Source organism: Paramormyrops kingsleyae, chromosome 7 (assembly GCF_048594095.1).
Source record: "Paramormyrops kingsleyae isolate MSU_618 chromosome 7, PKINGS_0.4, whole genome shotgun sequence".
Lineage (NCBI taxonomy): Eukaryota > Metazoa > Chordata > Actinopteri > Osteoglossiformes > Mormyridae > Paramormyrops > Paramormyrops kingsleyae.
The window spans coordinates 16,306,692-16,330,858 of record NC_132803.1 but is presented as its reverse complement, the minus strand read 5'-3'; the positions used below and the strand labels follow the sequence as shown (position 1 = coordinate 16,330,858).

Here is a 24,167-nt window from a genome sequence, read left to right as displayed (position 1 = left end):
GGTTCTCAAAAATCTGTTTTTATCAAGCTGTTTCACTAATCTCACTAGCTAACCTGCACATGCCACAGGATCCTGGACAGAATCCCTACACAATCACAGGACATTATTGTTTTTTTCACTGAATAGTAAAACTACTAAGACATTCAACATGAATAGCAAAGTCTAAGTACACAGATTAAAGCGAGAGTCAAAAACATTTCCAGCAATTGCTAGACTATTTTAGTCAGATATAAAAGTTCCATATTCATTGGAGTTAGTACATCTGAATCTCTGAAAATAAGCAGTAAGATATTGTATAATATAATATAGTGTGAAATACAAGCATTAACCCTGCTCTACAAATATGTGCGCGTGCACACACGCACACTGCATAAAATGCACATTTATACAAACTTACAATGTCATTAAAAGATTTATTTGAAGTTCTGTTGTAAATATTGAACAAAATAGAAATAATAGGCTCATCATTCATTCAGTTTGTTTTGCTCCTTGGGATCCATGACTATCGAAGGTCCGTGATTCCAGGGTCAAACGGTCTTCTCCATTTGTATTAGTTCTGTTATGATCTGTATAGTTTTTTCATCTGCAGTGGGGGGAGGAAAAGTTAAAAAGTTCAGTTATTAAAGAACAGAGCTGCGAATAACGGCACCCGACATACAGCATGCAGCACATAGTATTGTCAGACAGCAATTCATTTTTAAAATATTCAAAACGCCTGGCTGTTGTAGTCCTAATGTATCAAACACAGACTTCAGTAAAATGTGTAAATGAACATGACAAAAAATACAATTTTGGATCAGAGCATTTGCAAAACATAACACAAGAATAACACTTACCCTGCAGAATGTTTCAGATGCTGGGCTACATAAAATTAAGTGGAAGTAAAGAAAACTACTGTCTAAACTACTCGAATATTACAATTTGTCTGAAAAATCACTCAATGAATATTCCTTTGTAGTTTGCATGCCTTTTGTCATTTGCTATATTCGTTAAGAGGAATGGCAAGTATGTAGACCCAGGTTATGTATCTAGTTTTACATTCTTTTTGTTTCCCAAGGACTTCAATCAATAGTAAAAACTGACCTTCAAGGTTCATTTTGGGATTCTCAAGCTTCATCTCTAAGAGTGAGTCAATCAGCTTTCGTAGGTGTTTGAAAATCACCCCTATTCGAACTGGAGCCTGAAGAGGAGCAAATGAGAGTTGAAATAAATTTGCTGGTACCAAGGACTGCAAGGCCACTGAAATAATTGGACTATTACAGTTTTTCTCGATTGCTATGGAGCACTTTTCAAAAGAGTTAAACACTGAGTGTAAAACACTGAGTATAATCCCCACACCATAATGTCACTTCTGCACAGCAGAACATCAGTTCTCATTGCTTCACACATATTTACATACGATTTAGTACATATATGCAAATGGATTAGTACAATTTTAATAATTTGGCACGATTTTTAGTTGCTTTAGCCATGTTGGTCAAAATGGATTATGTAATTTCCACTGGTATAATTTTACAACTAAAACATATGCATATATAAGATCATCGTGTTAGCCAGCACATACAAAACAGTTAACCAAGCTTTTAAAATGATTCATTATATATTCCATAAATTGCAATGATACAGCGTTGTTGTGTTTTCGGCTCCGGCATAACATGATTTGGTTGATCTTGTATTTCCATTTTGCTGTCTTTGTGTTACACAGTGCTGTGACTTTTTTGCTTGCTATTGCACTGTGACTTGAGATCTGAAAAATGCATACTAGTGCATTCTTTCAACAGTGATCTGTAGATACTGTAAAATAGAGCTTAGCAAAGGTGAAATGGGAATCTGACATGAATAAATATCTGCTGAAGAAGAATGATCGTTCAGTGACACTGAGAAGGTGGGAACAGACTATTACTCAGAATTGTGGAGCTCAGGAGCATACTCACACTAACATACTCACACTGACATACTCACACTGACATACTCACACTGGCATACTGACAATGTTTCTAAACATTTTGGTGACACTGACTAATTCATTGGTGGAGTTATTTCCGCAAGTTTTGGGTGAGTTACAGGCTTTTGCAGCTAAACCACAGTGTTGCACTATATGCTTGAGAAATGCACCTATAGTCTTGATAATGTAAAGTATGTTTCATGAAATACGCCAAAGCAAATCGAGAAAAACTGTAGAAGAAAGTATATGACAGAGACATCGTTTTTTTTAAGCAATGCCTTAACCTGGAACTGAATCCAGCTGTCCAGGGAGACGAGTCTTTCACGATGAAGAACGTCTATGTCTCCCCCAAACAGCAGCATTGGGAAGGGTGATATCAAGGTGGTATCCCTTAGGTACACCTTCGAGTACTTCACCTGTCAATAAAACATGGGGACTTTTGGTTATGCTTCATTCCTCCCAGGTACAGATCCCAGTGGGGGGACAACATGCCCCTCCCTCAATATTTAATTTAGCTTTATTTGTATTTTAAAATCTGGTAACATTTTACATGATCTGCACTTTCATGATGACTTTTGTATGCATGTATTGAACATTCAGTGTATGTTCATAATGCATTCATAAGTAGCATGTAAGTATACCTAAATATCCTAACATACCATCACAGATTTAATATAACAAACATTATATCATAATATGATTGTACTGTTTATCATCATCATATAATGTTTGTTATTAATGTATATTAAAGTTAACATATGTTAGGATGTTAAGGTAGGACCAGTCAGTCAGAACCTATATAAGTCTATTTGGTTTTAGTTTGCCCTTTATTTTATATGCAAAAATCATCATGTATAGTTTACTGTATAATAAAACATCATCAAAAGTCATACTGTTCTTTGCTGCCAGCAGTCGTGGCCACATATCTGCCATCTCGGAACGGTCGGAAATACCACCAGTCATACGTTGCATGGGTTGTAAATTAACAATGAGCTGTACTTACAAGCTGTTTATGAACGTTACTAGGACAGCCGCGATTGGTCGGTCAATGCCGAAAATGCATCATAAATATTTAAAATCGACACGTTTTTTTTTTTTTAATTATTTGAATAAAATTAACCTTTTGATTTGTGAAACGCTTCAATACATTATAACAAATGCTTTCTTTAATACCACTGCGTAATTGTGGGAGTACTTCAAATCATCACGAAAGAAAAAGATGTTTTTACACTCTGCAAAGTGTGATGGCGTACCGCAGCGGTGTTAGCGCTATGCATGAGCACCTGAAGAGGAAACGCACAGGCGCTATTCTGGATGGTGGGCGGGCCGCTACAGTGGGCAAAAACACCCAAAGTGCTGTCTAATGTTTATTAAATTAGCACTAGAGTGGAGAGGTTTTTAATATCTTTTGTCCCTGTAACTGCCAAATACACTCATTATTAAAGCAATAAAGTTGCCTGCCTGCTACATTAGAATCTTCATTGAATAAGTATTTGTGAAAATGTTTAGGCTAAAATCTGGGCTTGTTCTGCGTTGACTGACAGTGCCAGTGAGTTTGCTTGCTGTAAGATTATAAATGAAGAGATATTATGAAGGTGCAGCTAATGTAACGCGGTACCCAGTCTCAAACGCTACCCTACACATTTGACAGGGTTCAAAAAGGGAGCGTATTTGACAGCATCGTCCTTTGTGGTGCTGCTGTGGTGCCGACAGTGAGCAGCAGACATCTATGTCACATCAGGAAAGTGGAAAATAAAAATCATGATCTTGAGATAACTACTTTTGACATCTTGAACACAAGAAAAATAAGCTATGATGAGATAAAGCAAGTCTGTATGCGCCTGTATGAATTGCATAATGTTTACTTTGATAACCAAGCTCTACATATAACCAGCTAAATTTAGCAAGCAAAAACTCTAGCAGGTGCTTTAATCCAAAGTGACATAAAATTAGAACAATTGTGCTCAAGGGTCTTGCTCAAGGGCTCAATGCTGAAATCACACTGCTGATCAGAGGATTTACACTGCCGATCAGAGGATTTACACTGCCACCCTTCTACTCATGCCACAGACCACCCCGACGTTATTTAGTTACTCTGAAGTTATCAGAAGCGGCCCATTCTGGACTTACTTTTTCTTGGTAGAGCAGCCAACCATATGTCTGTAGGGTGCGATTCACTGAGGACGGGTGCACCTGAGCCTTGCCCTGGGCAGTCTCCACAGTGCAGGTGGTCTGTTCCAGTATGTCCACCGAGGGGGTGTACAGGATCCGGCCGACGCTATCATACAGGCCTGCGGTCAACACCGCCATCAGGAGGGAGACCTGAGAGGCTGGCAGGGGAGCTGAGTCGACCCGCCCCCGGGGGCGCTGGGCCCGCTGCGCTTTGGGGGTGAAGAACCCAGCTTGGTCCATCATCCTCATCAGCTCTTGCTTTACGTCCTGAGGGCAGAAAGCACACCACATGAAGGCCATGCCAACCGATGCAACAAAAACGTATTTTCCATTGGTGTTTATGGCCGGTACAAAAGTGGAATTTTATAGAAATAACCTCAATGGTCAGAAGGGCATTGCGATTCAGGAAGTGTTTCTTGCAGTATGCCATCTCGGCACGCAGCCCCTCGCCACGCGCACGCTTCCAGCTGAAAGACGGAACAGAAGAGGAACATCAGCAGCCTCTTCCATCTGTGTGCACTTCCAACAGCTTATCACAGGAAGGAAATGTACATTGGATGGGATTATAGTCCATCACAAGGCACATATACCCACACAATGAAGACACACCAGTTAGATTATCTGCATGAGGAAACCGAAGAACCCAGAGGAAAAACAAGTAAACATCACTCACACACACACACACACACACACACACACACACAAACTGTAGTCATAACTTTGAAGGCACTCTCCATTCATTTCTATGGGCAAAACCCCAATCCCGAGACCCTTAATTTTATAAAATTGGATTTCCCCTTCTGGGAACCGAAAAAATGGTCCCCACAACGTCAAAAAACAGGTTTTTGGGCATTTGGTCCCCACAATGTAATGTATACCTTTTAGCAATGGGTTAGTTAATCAGTTAAACATTATGGAAAGGCACCTACCTAATATATGCATTATAAATTGTGAGGTGGTCTGAATTAGCAACTGAGAGTGCTGCTTTAGCCAAGTTAGCTTCCTCCTTCCTGTTCATGGGGGTGGAAAATGGTGACTTCTCCGATATTGCAGCTGCAATGGTTGCCTGTTATATAAAAAAAAAAAACATTTCAAACAAGGATCTCTTACACAATAAGCTGTCTCACTGTAAATGATGCATTTTGTTTTTACACTGAAAACACGGGAAAAGGTAAGCAGTAAATTCTAATAGGATTTTATTAAGGCTGGGCCCAAATAATGATTTATCGATAATTATAGATAATGCTCGTGAAACTGATAGGCAACAATTATTGTTTTAGATAAATAACAGCCATAAGCAACCCCTTGCCTGAAAACATTTTTCATTGGTGATAAATGTGCTTAAGCTCCCAAATATAACATTCTGTCACATCTCTCTACATTTCACTGTTCAAAATTCTTCTTCTTGTTTTTTTTTTTTTCTATATCTATATCTATAGCTGCTATTGTCAAACTTTGCGACCAGAAAGGCTTCATTTGCATGCAATATAAGCATGCAGCTAATTTGAATTGACCTTTGTCATTATTTGTCGGCAGCAGCTTTAGAGGATCTCAGACTCGTGCACGTATGCAGGTTTGCAAGATAGTTCCGATACTTCTGAGAGGAAATGTGCACATGCCAGGCTTGACAAATTTTAATTTTTTGTGCACGTGCATTTTTTCCCACACTAAATTTGATAGGTGAGGCTTTTGATTTTACCTAGATATGCCTGCATTGCAAGCACTGGTGTTAACACATACTGGCTGTAAAATGCCTTCTGAAGTGTGATATTTTCTTGGCAACACAACGAACTCTCTTTTGAGAAGACGGCACGCTCCCGTTCTTGCAAGCTAAGCACAACCGCCAGTGTAAGTGACACATCAACATCTGCTTCTCTTTTCCATTAAGACTTCAGAAACAAGCATGTTGACGCTGTGATGGGTGGCTTGCTTGCCTATTCACATAGTCAAGACAGACATTTCATGGATTAATCAGTGGCCATCTAGAAAGACGTGCCGAACACAAATGGTAAATGAGTTATAAATGTCTTAAATAAAATCTTGAATTGTACAATGGATGGTGGTTTTAAGTAAAAATAATAACAATAATAATAGCAAAAACAACAACGACAACAAAATAATAATTCGTCTGACTTCAGTTATTGGGCCCCTATATTTCACACTGACTATAAACAGAAGTAGAAGAAGAATTAACAGCCACACAGTTCACAACTCACAGCCGGCTCCAGGCAGCCAAAGATGGCGGCAAAAACCAGCATCTTTCCAATCTTGACATTGACGGGCAGGGTGGCCAGGTGGTGCCCGAGGGGGGTCAGGCGGGGCTCCTCTGGCTGACAGGCCCCGATCCTCCGGAGCAGGCCCATGGCGTTACTCACAGACTGTGTCTGGGGAGCATCTAGGGCCTGTGAGAGGAAGCCCTCGGGAGAGCCATACTCGCACTTCTGCAGGGTCACAGGCAGAGGGCGCAGTGAGGATGACATGCTTTAGAGAGTCACTGTAACTGTGGCCCACAACTTGAGCTAAAGTGGTTAGAACAACCCAAAAACTGAAAAAAAACAAGCAAACGAAGAAAACTTATTTCCTATTAAAATTCTTCAATGCTGAAGGTTTGAAATGCATTTCGCCCAGCAACATGTTTTGTTCCTCCATTAAAAAAAAACTGCAGGTCATAAAGTATGAATGACATCATTTACCATGATGTGCAGACAGAGCTCCTCCAGTGGAACGCGGAGAATCTCAGGCACAGAGTAGTCCATAAAGCCTTCAAACCTACGGCCATAATGACAGCAGCAAATCCCGTCAGCTCAGTGAGCTCAATGTGAAAAAGAGCAAGTGATTCATGATATTACTTTTCCAAGGATATTCCTTGGGCCCCAAAAAATTACATCCAGCATACTTTTTTCTTCAATTCTGCCCTAAAGGCAAATCACATTAACTACGCTGACAAAAACTGAAATAAAACATGTTTTTACACTAGTTTTAGTGCGGATTTTGCAGTTAAAGCTATTTTCACACCGTTTTCTTCAAAACTGAGTACAGCTGGACTAAAATATTTTGTCACAAGATAAAACAGCCCATCAGAGAACTGATTTGGTGCTTTGGTCATGTTTTGATAAAACATGCAGTTAATGTATTTTGCCTTTGTGGGAAAAATCATTGAACCACACAGCACCTTATAGGTGTGTGGGAAGGCACTTCCATCATTATAGCACAAGTCACCATCCCAGAAACACACCAGAAATGAAGGGAGTAGCTTCCTGAATGTAAACAGCCGGCATTCACCTATATTTAGTGTACAGGCGGAAGCAGAATCCTTCCCTCACTCGCCCTGCCCGGCCCTGCCTCTGGAGGGCGCTGGCTTTGCTCACAAACATCTCCACCAGGGAGCTCATCTGACTGCTCTCGTGGTACCTGCAGCCAGGGGAACATTCACCATATTCCAGGTCATCGAAGCCATGTGATGTAACTCGATCTGCATTTTGCATCACTTTCATTGCTCATTTCACTATTAGGTATTTCATAAACCCTGATGTACAGGATTTGTACGATCATGAAAATCCTGGAAAAATCATGGAATTAACTGTGGCTGTATAGCGCTAACCGTCTTATATTATAGGCAGTCCCCGTCTTAAGAACGTCCAACTTACGGACAACTCGTACTTAAGAACAGACTGCTATAAAGTCTGTTATATTACAAATTCAAGTTAAATACAGTGGTTTGTAATAGTGAACTCACACAATACTTTGTGACGCTCGTGAAAACATTGTGTGGCTTCAAAAAGTTCATTGGCTCGAGGTACAGTACAGTGCCGTATGCAGCTACTTTTATTATTACTGTATAACGATTATGTACTGCATTATTACCACTTCTGATTCACCTACAAATTCGACTTAAAGGCAGACTTAGGGAGCAGATCTGGTTTGTAACCTGGGGACCGCATGTACAATATTTCATAGTGGTTTTATGCCAAGTATGAGAAAAGGTTACCTATTCTCTTTTGTCCTTCCGGTATCGATGACAAAAACAACATCTGGGATTGTCACTCCTGTTTCTGCAATGTTTGTAGACAGGACAATCTGAAATATAACATGGGAGGCATAAGTGGGCAGGGCTCTTTGACTTAATGGCCAAGTATTACACTGTTTGTTTACGCATTTGACAGCCATACTTTTCGGACTCCAGCAGGAGGGACGACGAAAGCTGCGGCCTGGTCCTGAGAGGACAGTGTGGAATGAAGCGCGACCAGCTTGTACCTGCAGCACATTGAGATGTGTCTGAAAGGGCACGGGACTCCGCCCCAAGAAACACTTATCTGAGTAAAGTCAACCAGGCGGCCTTGGTTGAAATAGCAAAGCATTGTGGGTAAGCCCATCAGAATCACCTCTCTTTGACCCGGAACCTCTGGTCAGCAGACAGAAGATCATACAGCTGCTGGATGTGGGCGAGACCAGGCAGGAACACGAGAACAGCTCCGTCAACATCTCTAAACTGCGGAGATTTATCTAAAAAATGAGAAATGGCAATGAATATGAACTGAGGAAGCGAAAACAAGCACATAAAGTAAAACACCGCGTGGTTTCTTATACAAAACCGTCATATTTGGAGCTTAAAAACAGACTTACCCAGGTGAACCAAAAGGTCCAAGATGAGCTCCATGTTGACTTTGTGGGGATTCATGTACTGAATGGCATGGTGGGTGCGATTGCTGTAGCTTTCCAGGTCACAGCTGCTGTCCCAGCCCCCCCCAGGGCATCTGGAAACAAATTCCTGCAACAAAACAGGAGTCCCTGTGATGTAGAATGGATCCCCCCCACCCAGAAGCCGTGTCGTGTCCCACAAACGAGTGACCCCGCCTAACCTGGTACGCCATCGTCTTCCCTCCCTTCACTGTGACACTGAGGTTGACCTCTTCCTCTTCCTCCAGGTACTGCTGGCTGTACTCCGAATCCCGCTCCAGCACGTAGCCCGTCTCCTCCACCACATCTTCCAGGTGAAAGACCTACGTGAGAAGAACTGACGTGAATTCATTTCTAAATAAATTCCACTGCAATAGGCGCCATTATCCACAAAAAACACAGGCCCACTCATCCCTGAAGCCAAGCTTCAGCAGGACAACTAATCCAAACAAAAAAAATACAGTTTCATTAATAATTAAACCATTTGCAGACACACTTCAGTACAATACTTGTACCCAGGGTTCATACACTTTTCAGTTAACAAAATTCCATGACTTTATCATGACTTAATTTCATGACTAAATTTCCAGGAGTCAATTCAAAGAAAGATTTTTCGTTCAACCCTTTCAGGAAAAGTTGTTATGTGATCATCACCGCATGACACCATTACAAACATGCACCTTGTGCAGACAAACCAGCATGTTGCTTTTCTCTCTTGTTCAGACACACACTATCAAAAAACTGCATAGTTTAATTTCCTTCTGGTCGAATAATGGTGAGCTGAACAATTATTAACCGCACTAGACTATCTTTCATAGCTATCACCAGACAGAAAGTCATTAATTTATTCCTTACATTTGCAATAACAAGAAACAATAATTACTGAGTTGTAAGAGTTGGCGCTAAAACACAAATTATTTGCGCGTGCCCTTATAATTACCCTAATGTGACATAAGCATGATATACGTGTCAGAAAAGTAAGAATGAAATAATTTTAACTTGAAGTATACCCAACATGTTATAAAATGTACAAAGGTGAAATATCAGATGTTATTAAAATATAATAATAATGTCATAAACAAATAACACCACAGAGCACTTAGCATGTAAACACGTAGGAAGGAAGGTCCTTAGGTGGGCGCTGCAGAGGCTACCATGTGTGTGGAATTAAGATATAAATAAACACTTTCACAAAAGCTACGAAGTTATTTCTATACTAAATGTGTTCCTTCCAGTAACCACTTTAATGACACAGACTCTCTTTCTCTCTCTCTCTCACACACACACACACACACACACACACACACACACACACACACAAGTCTATTTTCACACAGTCTAATACTCGCAGTTGATCTTCAAACAATCTGTATCTAAATTTCTCTGCTAGCTTGTAGCCATAGCAGCGTATTGTTTTTCACAGGAAGTATATATGTTTATATGGCGTCTCAAAACACCACAGACAACTGCACAAACACGCTAACGCTAACGGCTTTCTTTTGTACAGTCTGACATTTGGACTTCATGTGGTCTTCTTCACACATTCAACTCTACAAGTTAACAATATTTATTATACATAAAAATATTTCTTTTAGCACTTTCCACAAGACCACACTACATGTATGACACAGACCACATGAACGAACACACACACACACACACACACACACACACACACACACACACACACACACACACACACACACACACACTTTTAATAGCATTTAATATTTAAATTTTACACATTCTATAATGTGTAGGATTCACTTCAAGATAACATTATTTAGTTCTTTTGTGACACATTTAGAATGCATATATCGCGCTTATGTAGGCCGATTATAATGGCATGCACAAGTAATTTGTCTTTTAGCACAGACTTTTACAACTTTTACACAGATTGTTACCCTTTTTACGTATAAAAATGTAGGTCACCATGTGTTTTAATGGCAATGCCCCGTAGGGAAGAGCAGTGTTGAACTGCATAGAGGGGAAAAATACCGTGTTTAAAGGGGTAAAAATGTCAAGATGCACTTTCTCTCGTTTTCTGCCCCAATAGCCTTCCATACTCATGACCTGCGCTGACGCGTAAAGTATAATCAAGATGCTGATGGAAAGAGACTGGGTTATACTGCGAATGTTGATTTAAAAAAAATAAATAAAAATTATTTCCATGATTCCATTCCATGATTTTTCCAAAACTTTGATATTTTTTTATTTTACATAACTTTTGCAGGTCTGGAAAACATGATTTCTTCTATGATTTTTCCAGAACTGACTGTAAAAACCCTGTACTTCAAGGTTTATGAAATACCTAATAGTGAAATAAGCAATGAAAGTTTTGTAAAATGCAGATCAATATGCACATATCAAATTTTCCGATTTAAGTGTACATATCAGAGAGGGGGAAGAAATCTTCCAAATATTATGAATCTCAAAAGTTGTCCAATCCTATTTCATATTGCTAAGACATTCTATGCAACCTCATACCTCTCTTGCTGATCAACAAACATAATGGGTTGACCAAAGAATAAACAGAGGGGTATTACCACTTGCCAGAAGTCATCTGCATAGATGATCCCTTACCTGCACAGGAAAGGTCCTCCCTGGTATGGTCACCACAGGACAGCGGCCAAAGTAGCCGGCAAACTTGTCACAGTCGACTGTAGCACTCATCAGCACCAGGCGAAGGTCGGGCCGCTTCTGCAGAATGTCTCTCAGGATGATCAGGAGGAAGTCCGACTGGACGCTGCGCTCGTGAACCTGGCTCACAGGGAGCAGCGGACCCGGAAAGCAATGAGATTCAGCCCTTTGAGTTATAGCATAGATGTGTTTTTGCACGACCATAAGGTCACTAAGTGCTTGGAGGTAGATGTTTTGTTAGCTAATCCCCCAATACAGTGCTCAGCATAAATGAGTACAGCCCAATAGATTTGTCAGAAAACCTTTACTTTTCTGTCGGCTTCAACATTTTCTTTGGGCTACTATACTACAAAATACTCCCACAAATGTGGGCCATTGATTGAGAACAAGATTTGTTAATTTGGTCTCACAAAAAAGTAAATGTCCTAAGACATTCATTCAAGGCCATGTTGCAACAATGAGTACATCCCATTGAAAGTTTTAGGAAAAAAGCTAAATTTTAGACTACAAAATTCTAATTAGTAAGAAATTCACAGGTGAGTCTAATTATTCATTAAACAGGCATTTTGACTATAAAGGGTATTACTTCACAAAGGAACCCCTTCCCATTCCATACTGTCAGCAAAGGCACCACATGGAAGAGAAAAGTCACAAGACCCGAGAAAGAAAATAACTTCTTTACAAAAAAGCTCGTCTAGAATTTGATGGAATGATGAGACCAAGATAAATGTTCTTGGAACTGAAGGCTTCAAAACTGTGTGACGTCGCAAAGCTGAGGAGTAGAAGAATGCATGGTGTCTACAGAGACACATGGTGACAGCAGGGTCCTTATGCAGGGCTGCATGAGCGCAGCTGCTGTCGGGGAGCTGCATTTCATTGATGGTATCATGAATTCATAGAGGTACTGCTCTATATTGAAAGAGAAGATGCTACCATCACTCCATGCCCTTAGTCATTGTGCACTTTTCTGACATGCCAGTGATCCAAAACACACAGCTAAGGCCACTGTTTTCTGAAGAAGAACAGGGTGAAAGTGATTCAGTGGCCAAGCATGTCTCCTGATTTGAACACAACAGAACACCTATGGGGAATCTGGAGGAGACAAGTTGAGCATCACTCTCCATCCAGCATTCAGGCTCTAAAAAGGAGGTCATTCTTGAAGAATGAAAAAAGATAGATGTTGCAATATGTCACCAACTTCCATGCCTAGAAGACTTGGTGTTGTCTGTAAAAATTATGGAGGTCATACAAAATATTAGAGGTAGTAGTTTTTGTTGTGGGGTGTATTCATTTTTCCATCACTTGATTTGAGTAAAATTGAAGATTTTGTAATCAAGTCATATTATTAACCTTACTTTCACGTTAATGAGTTAAGCAAATGTTCTATAAAATTCAGTTCTGTCAACATCTTGGAAATTGTTCTTGTGTTCATTGAGATATTGATTAAAATCTTACTTTTCAAAGGGGGTGTACTCATTCATGCTGAGCACTGTATATAAAATTCAGACAATCGCCTGTCCTAAAAAGCTGATTAGTTTAACAAGTTTGATCTTATTCATAAATTTACAATGACTGAAAAAAAACAGAACTATGTATTAAAACAAGATAAAATCTTCAAATCAGGCCTAAGCATATAAGCAGATGCGTCGCTAAAATCACGTTCCTGTTATTTCTAAGCATCTTCAAGAAGGACTGCCAGCTATTACCCACCTCATCAACAATGATGTGAGTCAGTGAACTCAGCAGTCTGTCCTGCTGCAGTTTTCTGAGCAGAACTCCAGTGGTGCAGTATAACAGGCGTGTAGAGGCGCCAGATCGGGTCTCCATTCGGATCTGGTATCCGCACAACGAGGTCTGGAAAAATATGCAAGTGGCTCGATTTAATCTACCTGAAAATGACCTACTGGAGCCTGTGAGCACAGAACCGCCCAGCAAAACCCTCCACACAGCAGAATCAAAAAGTAATTCTTAAAAATGCAGGATGTTTTAGGAAAAAGACCACATGCAAGTATGAATAATAAGCCATTGGAAGAGCAATGGAGGGTCTGCATGAATGTAACTGGGCCACACCAGTTATCATCAGAATGATTAGGATATAAAAGGTCCTAGTAACAATTATGGCGGGGGTACAGAGTGCTTTACCTTTGCTCCGGGTCCATCCTCACTGCCAAGCTCCTGCGACACCCGTCCAGCGAGGCTCATGGCAGAGATTCGCCGGGGCTGGGTCACCACGACGTTGCAGGGTTTGGCGTCTGGGCCGTGCGTCAACAGGTCCTCAAGGATGAACTGGGGGATCTGGGTGCTCTTACCGCTGCCCGTCTCCCCGGCAACCACCACCACGCGGTGCCTGTGCACCGCCTCCAGGACGGGCCGGCGGTGCTGGAATACGGGCAGCTGCTGGCGCTCCCGGAGCAGCGCCCGGGCCAGGGGGGAATCCCGCAGCCGCATCATGAGGGCACGGGATGCCACCAGGCCCGTGGAGTCCGGGGAAGCCTCCCTGCCGGGCACGTCGTCCTCCAAGGAGGCCAGGTTTTCCCAGGAGTCCTCGGGCTCCACGCCGTCCAGAGCGCCGCCAGGGGACCCAGAGGTCTGGCTCTCCTGCTGCTGGATCTTGAGGCGACTCATCAGCCGGGCGATGAACTGGTCCCGGGGCTTGTTGACCTCCGTGCGATTCTGCTCTTCTTCCCGCTGTTCGCCGTCTCGCCATTCCAGCCACACGTTGCGGTACGTGGGAGGGAGCAGCTGGTGCACTGACTGAGACAGGGACAGGGCATCTCCTCACCAAACAGCGAACAAGCAAACCCTCCATCTACAAAGAATTTGTCAAAACACAAAGGCCAAAAGCTAGAGGTGAATTTCAGAGGGCGGGGTCACTCTTGGTAGATTTCCGGGGAGGTTTAAACTTGTCATTTTAGTAACTGGCTACGTGCCTGAGTGATACCAAACTAATTTTGGGAATTGCAGGGATCCATAATTTTACTGTGTGTGCCTGGGGGGGTAGGGAGAAATGAAAGATTATACTGAAAGAGGGATATATGAACGAATCAATCAAAACGGATGAAGGAGCTGTTTGATTTTGAATATTGTTCCAGATGTAATCATATAAAACAAAACTTCTCTTGAACACCAAACATTCGAAATCCTCTGGACAAACTATCATAAACTAGGTTTGTTGATAAGGCTTTTAGATGTTAATGTAATCATGACAAGATTCCCCACCATTAACACTGCATACAATGTGCCCCTTTAAATGAGTGGCAAGCCTTCAGCATACCTGTCCCTTGACCAAGTTGTAGAGGGCTAACGTGGCCCCAAGGTGTTGGGCTTGCATGCTGTCCTCCGTGAGGATGGTGGGACAGACTTCTAAAGCCTCATCTCCTCTCTGAATGCGGACTCTGTGGAAGAATCATTACAGGAACAGAAACCTCGTCGACCTCATTTTTAACTGGCAGGAGGTTTATAAGCAACAATCAAAAAGATAAAATAACGGCTGCACAGGTTACCAAAATAAATTAGCTGAATGTTGCTAATTTCAGTCTCAGAATGGAAATTTTAACAATAGCCCTGAAATAAACCCAGCTACCTTCACATACATCTGTAAAGAATGAGGTTGTAATATTATACACTATGTATAACAGACAATTAAGAAAATATCATAAACAAAACATAAAACTAATAATTATATTGAAGATTAGGTGCCTAATTTGATTTTATATTGGCTACCTTCTGCTATATATATATATATATATATATATATATATATATATATATATATATATATATATATATATATATATATATATATAGCAGTTTAGTGTGTGTGTGTGTGTGTATATATATGAAAGGCACTTTATTAACTTTTCATCATCTTTACCACATCCTGTGGCAGAACAAAAGTAACCTCTTCATTAAGACCAGTGTTCCTCACACCAGTCATCAGGGATCCGCAGACGATCCATGTTTTTGCTTCCTTACAGTGAAAATGTGGACTGTCTGGTAGGAAGCTGGGAGGGAGCAAAAACATGGACCGGCCAGGGGTCACCGAGGGACTGGGTTGGGAAACACCGATTTAAACACACCTGCACTTCCAGTATCTACCAGCAGGCACTTTGTGGAAAGACGGTGGGGGGCTTTTGGGGAGGTTTTTCCTGCACCAGTCGATGAGGAACTGCTTGGGAGACTTTCCCGTCCAGCTCCGCGCCGTGTAGTCAAAGTTCCGGATATCCTTAGGCTGGTTCTTCTTCGCTGCTGACCACAAGAAACGGACAGTCATGTTCTCTGGCGCAGTCATTAAAACGCGGCACCGACACCCCCATTAGCAGCCAGGGGTCTCCCCTCCTTACTCTTCTCCAATTGAGGTTTATCTTCCTGTTGGAACAGATTGAAGTTCAGGTCATCCGGAGCTTCCTGAACTGCTGCTGGTTTCTTGTCCTCTTTTGGAGTATCAGTCACTTTTATGGCAGGATTGAACATCGGATGCGATTCCAAAGGCTTCATCTCTAAGATACGTGCAAAATCAGAGGTAGGAAGTTCAGATCCAGAAAGCAAAAATCCAGACCAAGACTTTGTTTCAACCAACCAGTTAAGTATAAAGAGTCACAGTTACAGAGTACTCAACTGCTTTGTTGAACCTAAATCTTGGTCCAGATTTTTACTTTCTGGGCTTGAGTTATGCACCTCTAGGCAAAATAACTATATTACTACTGAAGGCTTAGGTGACTCCATTACCTCATTAAGTGCCAATAACAAGCCCTTTATTATTGACAAAGGGCAATTATATGGTGAGCGCCAAGTTAAGTTGGGATAAGGGAATATTTAGGAAATATACGATATTAATCCTTAATCCTGCAATTTAAAAATATAATTACAAAAACCCAACAGTCCAAAATAATCACTACTCTACAGCTGCCGCTCAGACCCACCCTGGCGAATCACTCGAATTCGATCCTGTGCCGCCCTCTGGTTGATCTTATCCTGCTTTGCTCTCGCTGCCACGGCAGACTCCTTTGCGTCATAGAGCTGAGCTGTGAGCACCAGATACCTGTCATTCTAAACGAAACAGGTGGGAGAGCGGGATGAGTGACAGCCACATCCATTTTCCGTGGCCATTTAAACAGTTCAGGCACGCAGTGAAACCCGGGTCTCCCCCAGTGGGCAGGGGGCATGAGGCTGGGGACACTCTAGATGGGATGAGGTTTCAAGTCATTTCATATTATTATAGAATCCCCTGGGTTGTATTCTAACCGCCCCCCCCCCCCCCCCCCGAGTCCCCCCCCATCCCCTCCCGCTTTTTTTCTTATCCATACTGTCTCTTTTTTGCACAGCTGCAGGAGCAAGCCAGGTTTTCATTTCACTGGAAGTTGTACCAGTTTAACTGTGCATGTGACACATATAATCTTGGACGTACTTATGTATTCATTTGCAGAGCACCCACTTCCTGATTTTTAAACATAATTATTTCCTGCAAATGTGGTCTTCATATCAATTTTTTATAGAAGTACGAAGATAAAATCCCTTAAAGACTAAGAAGAGTTTACATAAAAAACCAGTGTGAAACATACAACTCACATACAATAAACTCAGCAAAGAACATATTGAATTACCAAATTGTTTCGTGCTTCACAATACTTTACTGTACAGGATGATAAGGTCAGTATGGCTGGGCAGGTCTCATCCCAAATTAAGGGTATTTAAGGACCAAGAAGTTTAACACATCTGGGTCAGATGCTACAAACTCGTTCAGCTCGCATAAGTGAGAAACTATATGCTGACTGCATCTATGCATATTGATGTACTGCATTTTTTGACTGTACATAAATAAGAGCAACCACAGAGATCTTAAGATGGGATGAGTGAGAAACGCCATCAAGTTTAAAAGTCCCTGAGACTGACTTACTGGGTCAAATTTCTGTTCATGTTCCAGGTCAAGTTCCGGTTCTTCTCCTTCCTCCATGGCCTCATCTTCGCTGGACTGCTCGGCATATCTCAGGATCCATTCCTTCATGGCCGCATCCTCATTTTTCCCAGGAGCGGCCTGCGGCAAACAGGAAGCTGCATTCGGTTAATAATTTTATTCCAGCTTTAATGTCTCCGTTATACTTTGGAAATATGGCCCAGGTGTTACAGACTGGATTCCCACTTAAAACGCAATTCGAGGACAAAAGCATGTGCAAGACACTGACATAGAGTCATGCTTCGCTTAACAACAAAGATGCATTCTGAGAAATGCATCGTTAACAGATTTTGTTGTTGTTCAAACAACATAGAATGTATTTACACAAACCTAGATGGCGTGGCCTACTACACACCAAATCTATATGGTATAGCCTAAAGTTCAATAAAAAGCACAGTATAGTAAATACATAAACCAGTAACATAGTTGTTTATCATTATCAAATACTATGTACTGCACGTAATTATATGTGCTACACTTTTATATGACTGGCAGGGAAGTAGGTTTATTTACACCAGCATCACTGCAAACAAATGATGCGTTGTGCTCTGTTACGATGGCTGTGATGTTACTATCTGATAGCAATTTGTCAGCTCCATTATAATCTTATGGGACCACCCAAAGTACCGTACTTTTGGTACTTTCACCGTACCTGGTGTGGTGGAAAAGCAAATGAAGATGATGCCTCTTTTTTGGTTCCCATAAAGTCACGTGTCACATGAACGACATACCTCATATAGCTTTATGGGAACCAAAAAAGAGGCATCATCTTCATTTGCTTTTCCACCACACCAGGTACGGTGAAAGTACCAAAAGTACGGTACTTCAAGGTGTTGTATTGTGCATTTGTACTGTTTCAGCGGCAGGATATTTGCATAACCAATCGACAAAGAAAGCGTTTCAAGTCCCACTCCAAAGTACCGAAGAAGTATCTTAGGTTACAAAAAAGTAGTACGAGTATGTCCATACATCATGGCTTATCAGAACAATGACTGCACATCCCCCCAGGTATAAACGACACATACGTTTTTTTGTTTCTCTAGCATCTTGCAAGCTTCCATTCTTGGTTGGGCCTCCTCAGGGGGTGGCTGAAATTTTGGTTTTTCAGTAGGTTTCTCCTCTTGCATTTTTTGACTGAAGCCCTCTGGAAGCTCCTCTATAGGAAATCAGAATCAAAAGCATAATTACTGTCTTATTCAGATCTAATCTACTCCCTGCCTGTGTATCTCAGATTTCTTTCAAACATTATTTACCATCCTGGAGGTTTAAGCAAAGCCAGTCAAGGGCTGAATGCAAATCTCCGCCATACAACACGCTGCTTTTCATCGCCTCCTCAATGTGCTCCGTCTTGAAGTGTAGCTTTTGGAGGGCCATGTAAAGATCCTGAAAAGATTGTTTAATCAGAAGTCAATTCAGCTGTAACAAGCCATGGTATTGTACCAGGTTATAGTCAGTCACCTGATTATTTGCGGCAGCAGGAAAAAGAAAAAAAAATACAGAAAATTGGTAATGATATGCCTACCAGCAGTTTTTTTGTAGTGAGTCTCCTGGATATTGGTCCTTTATCTCCATTTTCTTGTCTATAGTCATTGATTAGCTTGATTATCCTTTTCTCCAAATCTGCTTGGATAACAACCTTCAAAAACAGTTAATAGGCTTGAAATTGTTGATCTCAAAAAACAAATGTCTGATCAAACACAATAAAAACGGGCTTACTTTCAGAATTGACTTATCGTGACTGGGGGCTCCACCTGATTCAGCTTGGGCGGTGTTGGCGAAGCTATATGTTTTCGGTGCTTTTATGTGTAGAGAAATAGACAAAGTCATTCAAGGACGTCTGGAAGACTAAAATCATCATGGTCAGTGTACCCACATTTGAAACATTCAATGACCCTAACGCGAACAGCATTTTCAATTACAAATACAGCAGATGACATACAAATGTATATCAGTAATTAAATTATTGCATCCTTTAGCTATTCAGTATCAAAGTTGTAATTAAACGCCTAAAATAATGGGTAATTTAATTAAAATATCCACATATCTAAATTATCAACATAAATGGTTAAAAACTGTACATTTCGCGTCATCGGATTATATTTAAGAGTGGGACACCCCACCTTTAGACTTGTTATCCCGAGCAGATGTTTTGGCGGAGTTTGGCTTCTGCTGTGGCCTCTTGTTAGCATTTAGCTCAGGAGCGACACTTTCATTTCCAGCACCTGAAGGGTTGCCTGTTGCTGCCGACGTCCCCGAGACGACGGGCGCCGATTTCTTCTTTTTTCCCATAATTAACAAAAAGTGTTGTTTTTTTTTTACTAAGACTAAATCAACTGCATAGAATCATCTGTTAACTGCTGCATTAACCCCGCAGCTACCTACTATCACTGACGTTAACTAGCAGCTGTCTGCATGCTCCTGTCTGCTAGCTAAAGTTAAAACTCATTTCGCTAGGCAAGCGACTGGCGCTGCTCAGATTGGTAACTAACAGCACTTCAAGTTGAAGGGGAACATATGGCAAAATTTAAAACGCACCCTATACATGTCTTTATATAGTAAAATATGTTATATAATTTTTCGTGCAATACTACGTTTTTGAAATCAATGCACGGTATCATGTACTTCCACTGTTCCGATTAGCAAAATTGTCCTCTTTGGGACGCCGTAGCGGAAGCGGTTTAGCTCGAAGTGCATTATGGGAGTTGTGTTTCATACAGATGTTTCGGAACTATGGCGGACGCCTTTGGAGATGAGCTTTTCAGCGTGTTTGAGGAGGACCAAGGAGGTTCCAGCAAACGAAAGAACGTTTCCTTAGGACCATCGTCGGGGTAAAAATAATGATATTTGACAGTTTTAATTTTAAACATCCTTAAAACTTAATCTGTGTAGAGTCGTAAAGGTAGTTTGTTACAAGTCCGCTTTAGCCTGTACGTTCTTGGCTACAATTCCGTAGTTAGCTACCATAATACATAAGTAGGTTTGTAAATGGTATGAGTGGTATAATCTTGATAGTTACTCAATTTATAGGTAGGTCTTTTCAGCCACCTGTGTAAATGTGTTAAACCGCTGTTGTGGCATTGCCTTAGTTAGCTTCAGTAGACAGGCTGAACCACGTGTAAGATCTGTGCAACTGCCTAGGATGTACACAACTCTTCAGAACTTGGTAGCAGCGTAATTATTGTGGCAAAAATATTAAAGATTTAGCGACCAGGAGACAATGTTAGAGTTCTATTAAATACATACGCTGTTTTCCTGATTTTTGTCAGGCTGTCAGCCATTTTCGGTTGTTGATTATTAATATGCTGTTTTGTTTACTTAACAATATATATTATTTCTGGTTAGGTCAATTTTAAAACGATAAGGAGTTTAATCTTGTACCCTTGTCGCTGGGTGTTAACTGGAAGCTCGGACAGTTGCAGTGGTGCATAGCTCACTCATTGACAGCTGTATCTTCGCCTCAGACAAAAACGTTTGTAATGAATATGATTGTTCACCATCGTTCAGACAGCATATGGAACTAAATATTTATATTTGCAATGTAGACACATTACTGTGGTGATTGTCTCTCTTTTAGGAAAGCAGCCCATGGGAAGGATCTGGCTGAAAAGGGTTCCACCTCGCAGGCCAAGCGGGAATTTGAAAATGACGGTGATGAGGTCATTTTTGGGAAAAAGCCTAAGATTGACACCATGTCTGCTGATGATATAAAGTAAGGGAATATCTGCACTAATGTTGCAACTGAGGTAGCCGCCGCTGCCTTTAGTTTTGGATTAGGATAGTTTGGTTGGTTGGTTAGTACAGGCCCCAGATTTAGGTATGTAAGCATATGTGGTCATCTTATGCCAATTATGTCCAAAAGTCCTACATTAGGCTTGCAAAGGGGTGGAAAAATCGGGGTCAATTTCCGGAAACTTTCCATAGGAAGTAGGGTTGCAGAGGGGTGGAATCTTTCCATGGGAAGTCAAGCTTTGGAATTTTGGCAATATTGAACTGCGTGAAATCCATGCAGCCTGTGGGATACAGCAAAGATAGCAAACAGTATTACAATCCAACATAGAATATGACTTACAAGCGGTGTGTTTTGATGCGGATGCTTATTTTGGGGTGTTTTTTTCCCGCACACATAATTACTCACAAGCATTTGGTTACACGATGAATTCACTATTAGTGCCATCAAGATGTTTTTTTCCCCAACTACATTTAAGTTCCTTGATAAAAGCAGGCCTGCAAGTTTCTCAACTTCCCACAATTTTGCAACCCTAACCTGTATTACTGAACCTTGACATGGAAGCATCTTCCCATTAATGGTTGTGGGTTGGGATGGTGTGCCGTTCCATCTCCTACCTGCTTTCGTGAAAATGAAAGTACTATAGCAGACTTCCAGGGTCAGGATTTCCATAGCTCTGTAAAGTTTATAATTGGATAATTATTTACGGTTGAAAATCATTATGATGATTAATCTGATTATTGCAACTGCATTATACAAGCTGCCACCCTCTACTGGACATGTTTTGCTAAAAAGATGGATTCTGTTTAATTCCAATGCTAGAACTACTGATGGTGCACATTAGTCTGATTACGGCAACTGATGTGTAACATTTTCAGCCTTGCAGACCTCATGCCTAAAGTGAAGGTGGAACAGGTGGAGACGGTGGAAGGTTGCACACATGAGGTGAGGTTGCCGATAATAGGATCTATGACTCCATCTTGTTTTTTTATGCTGTGATTGATTACTGTTTGCCTCCGTTAGGTGGCCCTTCCAGCTGATGATGACTATACATCACTCAAGCCCAGAGTTGGCAAAGCTGCTAAGGTATTTCAGACTGTCATATATACTGACCATTAACCGAAGTTAATGTGGGTGAAACTGATGCATTTATGCCTTATGCTCATTCTAACTGTCATAAATATTCTGCTTCCTTTATACCAATCTGGTAAACTACTGGTGAATTCCAATTGTGTCGTCCTGTAGGAGTACCCCTTCATCCTGGACCCCTTCCAGCGTGAGGCTATTCTGTGCATCGACAATAACCAGTCTGTTCTTGTGTCTGCCCATACCTCTGCCGGGAAGACTGTATGTGCAGAGTGAGTGTTCTCTACAAAAGTAAAACTTTGTTTTTGTGTAGTGTAGTGTTCATAGTCTAAGCAAAAGAATATGGTAACATTTGCCGAAAATGTGAAAACGTTTTTTTTTTGTGTAGTGCAATTGGTGACAAGGCTGTTTAAGGAGCTAAATGTGAAGCTGTGTGGATTTTTGCTGCCCCTTTAGCATGAGATGCTGTGAAACATCCCCCTCTATGAACTGGCAGAATGAATCAGTCTAAGTAGCTTTGGGCAAAGGTGCCTTCTGATAAGCAAAATAGAATGAAATCGCAGAGTTCGGAGCAGCACTCATAGCCATCTTCTGCTCTGTCCTGTAGGTACGCCATTGCCCTGGCGCTGAGGGAGAAACAGCGAGTAATCTTCACCAGTCCCATCAAAGCCCTGAGCAACCAGAAATACCGGGAGATGTACGAGGAGTTCCAGGATGTCGGCCTGATGACGGGCGACGTCACCATCAATCCCACAGCCTCCTGCTTGGTCATGACCACCGAGGTGGGCCGTCCCTTCTAGATGACACGCTCCTTTACAGATATGTGCCCTAGTGCTGCTGCTGAAGTCTTTCCTTTGGCTGACATCAGAGTGGATTTATGGTTAAGGAGCCTAAAGTGATTGTCATTGGATTAAAAATGCAAATGGCAGCATTTTAAGGGAAACCAGGTTAACGTCGCTCTCTGCTGTTCCTTTATTGTCGGATGTAGTTTGCCTAACCCCAGTATTTCTTTGCTCCTTTGCAGATTTTAAGGAGCATGCTGTACAGGGGCTCCGAGGTGATGAGAGAGGTGGCCTGGGTTGTCTTCGATGAGATCCACTACATGAGGGATGCAGGTGCTTGAGCAGATCAGCATCTTCTTACGCAGTTATTGTGTCCTTCAGAGACTACACTTACTTAGAATCGCCAATATAAGTGCTGAGCATGGGGTAGACCCATGTGGGATGTGTGTTTTAGCTTTGTATCTCTTATTACGCCATACTGATGCCTATTGTTGGATATTTCTTTTTATTTTTTGCTTTTTGGAATCACTTTCCTCCAAGATTCAGTAGTGCAAGCTACCAGTGTAAATTAATGGGAAAATTTTTAAGTCTTTAAATGACTGTGAGTGAACGTAGTGACTGATTAGGATATTGTCTGGCAGGGAGGGGTAGGGGTGAGGCAGACTAACTTTTAAAAAGAAAATCCATTTGTTATGGAAAACCTGTTGCATGCAGCGGCAGGGTATATAAGCTGCAGGGTATATAAGCTGCAGGGTATATAAGCGGCAGGGTATATAAGCTGCACTGATGGGAACGTAAAGTATAAAAGCGTGTTTGCACTATGTGTCCTGCATGTTTATATATGTAGGTGTATAAGATTCTCACACGTTTGCCAGGCTGTATTCATAGATTATTTAGAGGGGTGTTTCTCCAGCCAGCCTTCGGGAAGCTGGGAGGGAGTGGGTGGACGGCCTGGGGGGTCCCCGACAACTGGGTTGGGAAACACTGACTTTGAGTAACAGCTGAGCCCCGTGTCTGCAGAGCGCGGTGTGGTCTGGGAGGAGACCATCATCCTGCTTCCTGACAATGTGCACTACGTCTTCCTGTCGGCCACCATCCCCAATGCGCGGCAGTTCGCCGAGTGGATTTGCCACCTTCACAAGCAGGTGAGCTTGTAAAGCAGGTCCCCACTCAGTCCTGTTCGTC

The 24,167-nt window shown here is 41.6% G+C and overlaps 2 protein-coding genes across 3 annotated transcripts in view; one reads left to right on the top strand and one right to left on the bottom strand.

Annotated features, from left to right (window-relative positions):
* Window positions 1-2: 2 nt before the first annotated feature.
* On the bottom strand, window positions 3-20,053 carry dhx29 (DEAH (Asp-Glu-Ala-His) box polypeptide 29). Of its 2 annotated transcripts, none has more exons than XM_023823379.2 (27): window positions 19,508-20,053; window positions 19,104-19,183; window positions 18,910-19,023; window positions 18,641-18,770; window positions 18,413-18,543; window positions 17,331-17,468; window positions 16,357-16,483; window positions 15,778-15,933; window positions 15,514-15,682; window positions 14,709-14,829; window positions 13,577-14,188; window positions 13,145-13,288; window positions 11,378-11,554; window positions 8,977-9,117; window positions 8,741-8,885; window positions 8,500-8,620; window positions 8,287-8,371; window positions 8,106-8,194; window positions 7,400-7,528; window positions 6,811-6,886; window positions 6,334-6,558; window positions 5,047-5,183; window positions 4,494-4,584; window positions 4,076-4,384; window positions 2,230-2,361; window positions 1,084-1,180; window positions 3-583 (listed from the first exon to the last, which is right to left on the bottom strand). In XM_023823379.2, the coding sequence occupies exons 1-27, from the start codon at window positions 19,674-19,676 to the stop codon at window positions 528-530; spliced, it is 4,101 nt and encodes a 1,366-aa protein (XP_023679147.2). In that variant the 5' UTR covers window positions 19,677-20,053; the 3' UTR covers window positions 3-527. The 2 variants fall into 2 exon arrangements, with proteins under 2 accessions (XP_023679147.2, XP_023679148.2); XM_023823380.2 differs by having other exon boundaries at window positions 15,514-15,679.
* Window positions 20,054-20,104: 51 nt separating this feature from the next.
* Window positions 20,105-24,167, top strand: part of mtrex (Mtr4 exosome RNA helicase) — a 28,401-nt gene continuing 24,338 nt past the window's right edge. The window contains exons 1-8 of the mRNA XM_023823381.2: window positions 20,105-20,215; window positions 20,962-21,096; window positions 21,993-22,059; window positions 22,138-22,200; window positions 22,360-22,472; window positions 22,808-22,982; window positions 23,225-23,315; window positions 24,003-24,127. Coding sequence (XP_023679149.1) covers window positions 20,118-20,215; window positions 20,962-21,096; window positions 21,993-22,059; window positions 22,138-22,200; window positions 22,360-22,472; window positions 22,808-22,982; window positions 23,225-23,315; window positions 24,003-24,127 — 867 coding nt within the window. The 5' untranslated portion in view covers window positions 20,105-20,117. The remainder of the gene's footprint in view (window positions 20,216-20,961; window positions 21,097-21,992; window positions 22,060-22,137; window positions 22,201-22,359; window positions 22,473-22,807; window positions 22,983-23,224; window positions 23,316-24,002; window positions 24,128-24,167) is intronic.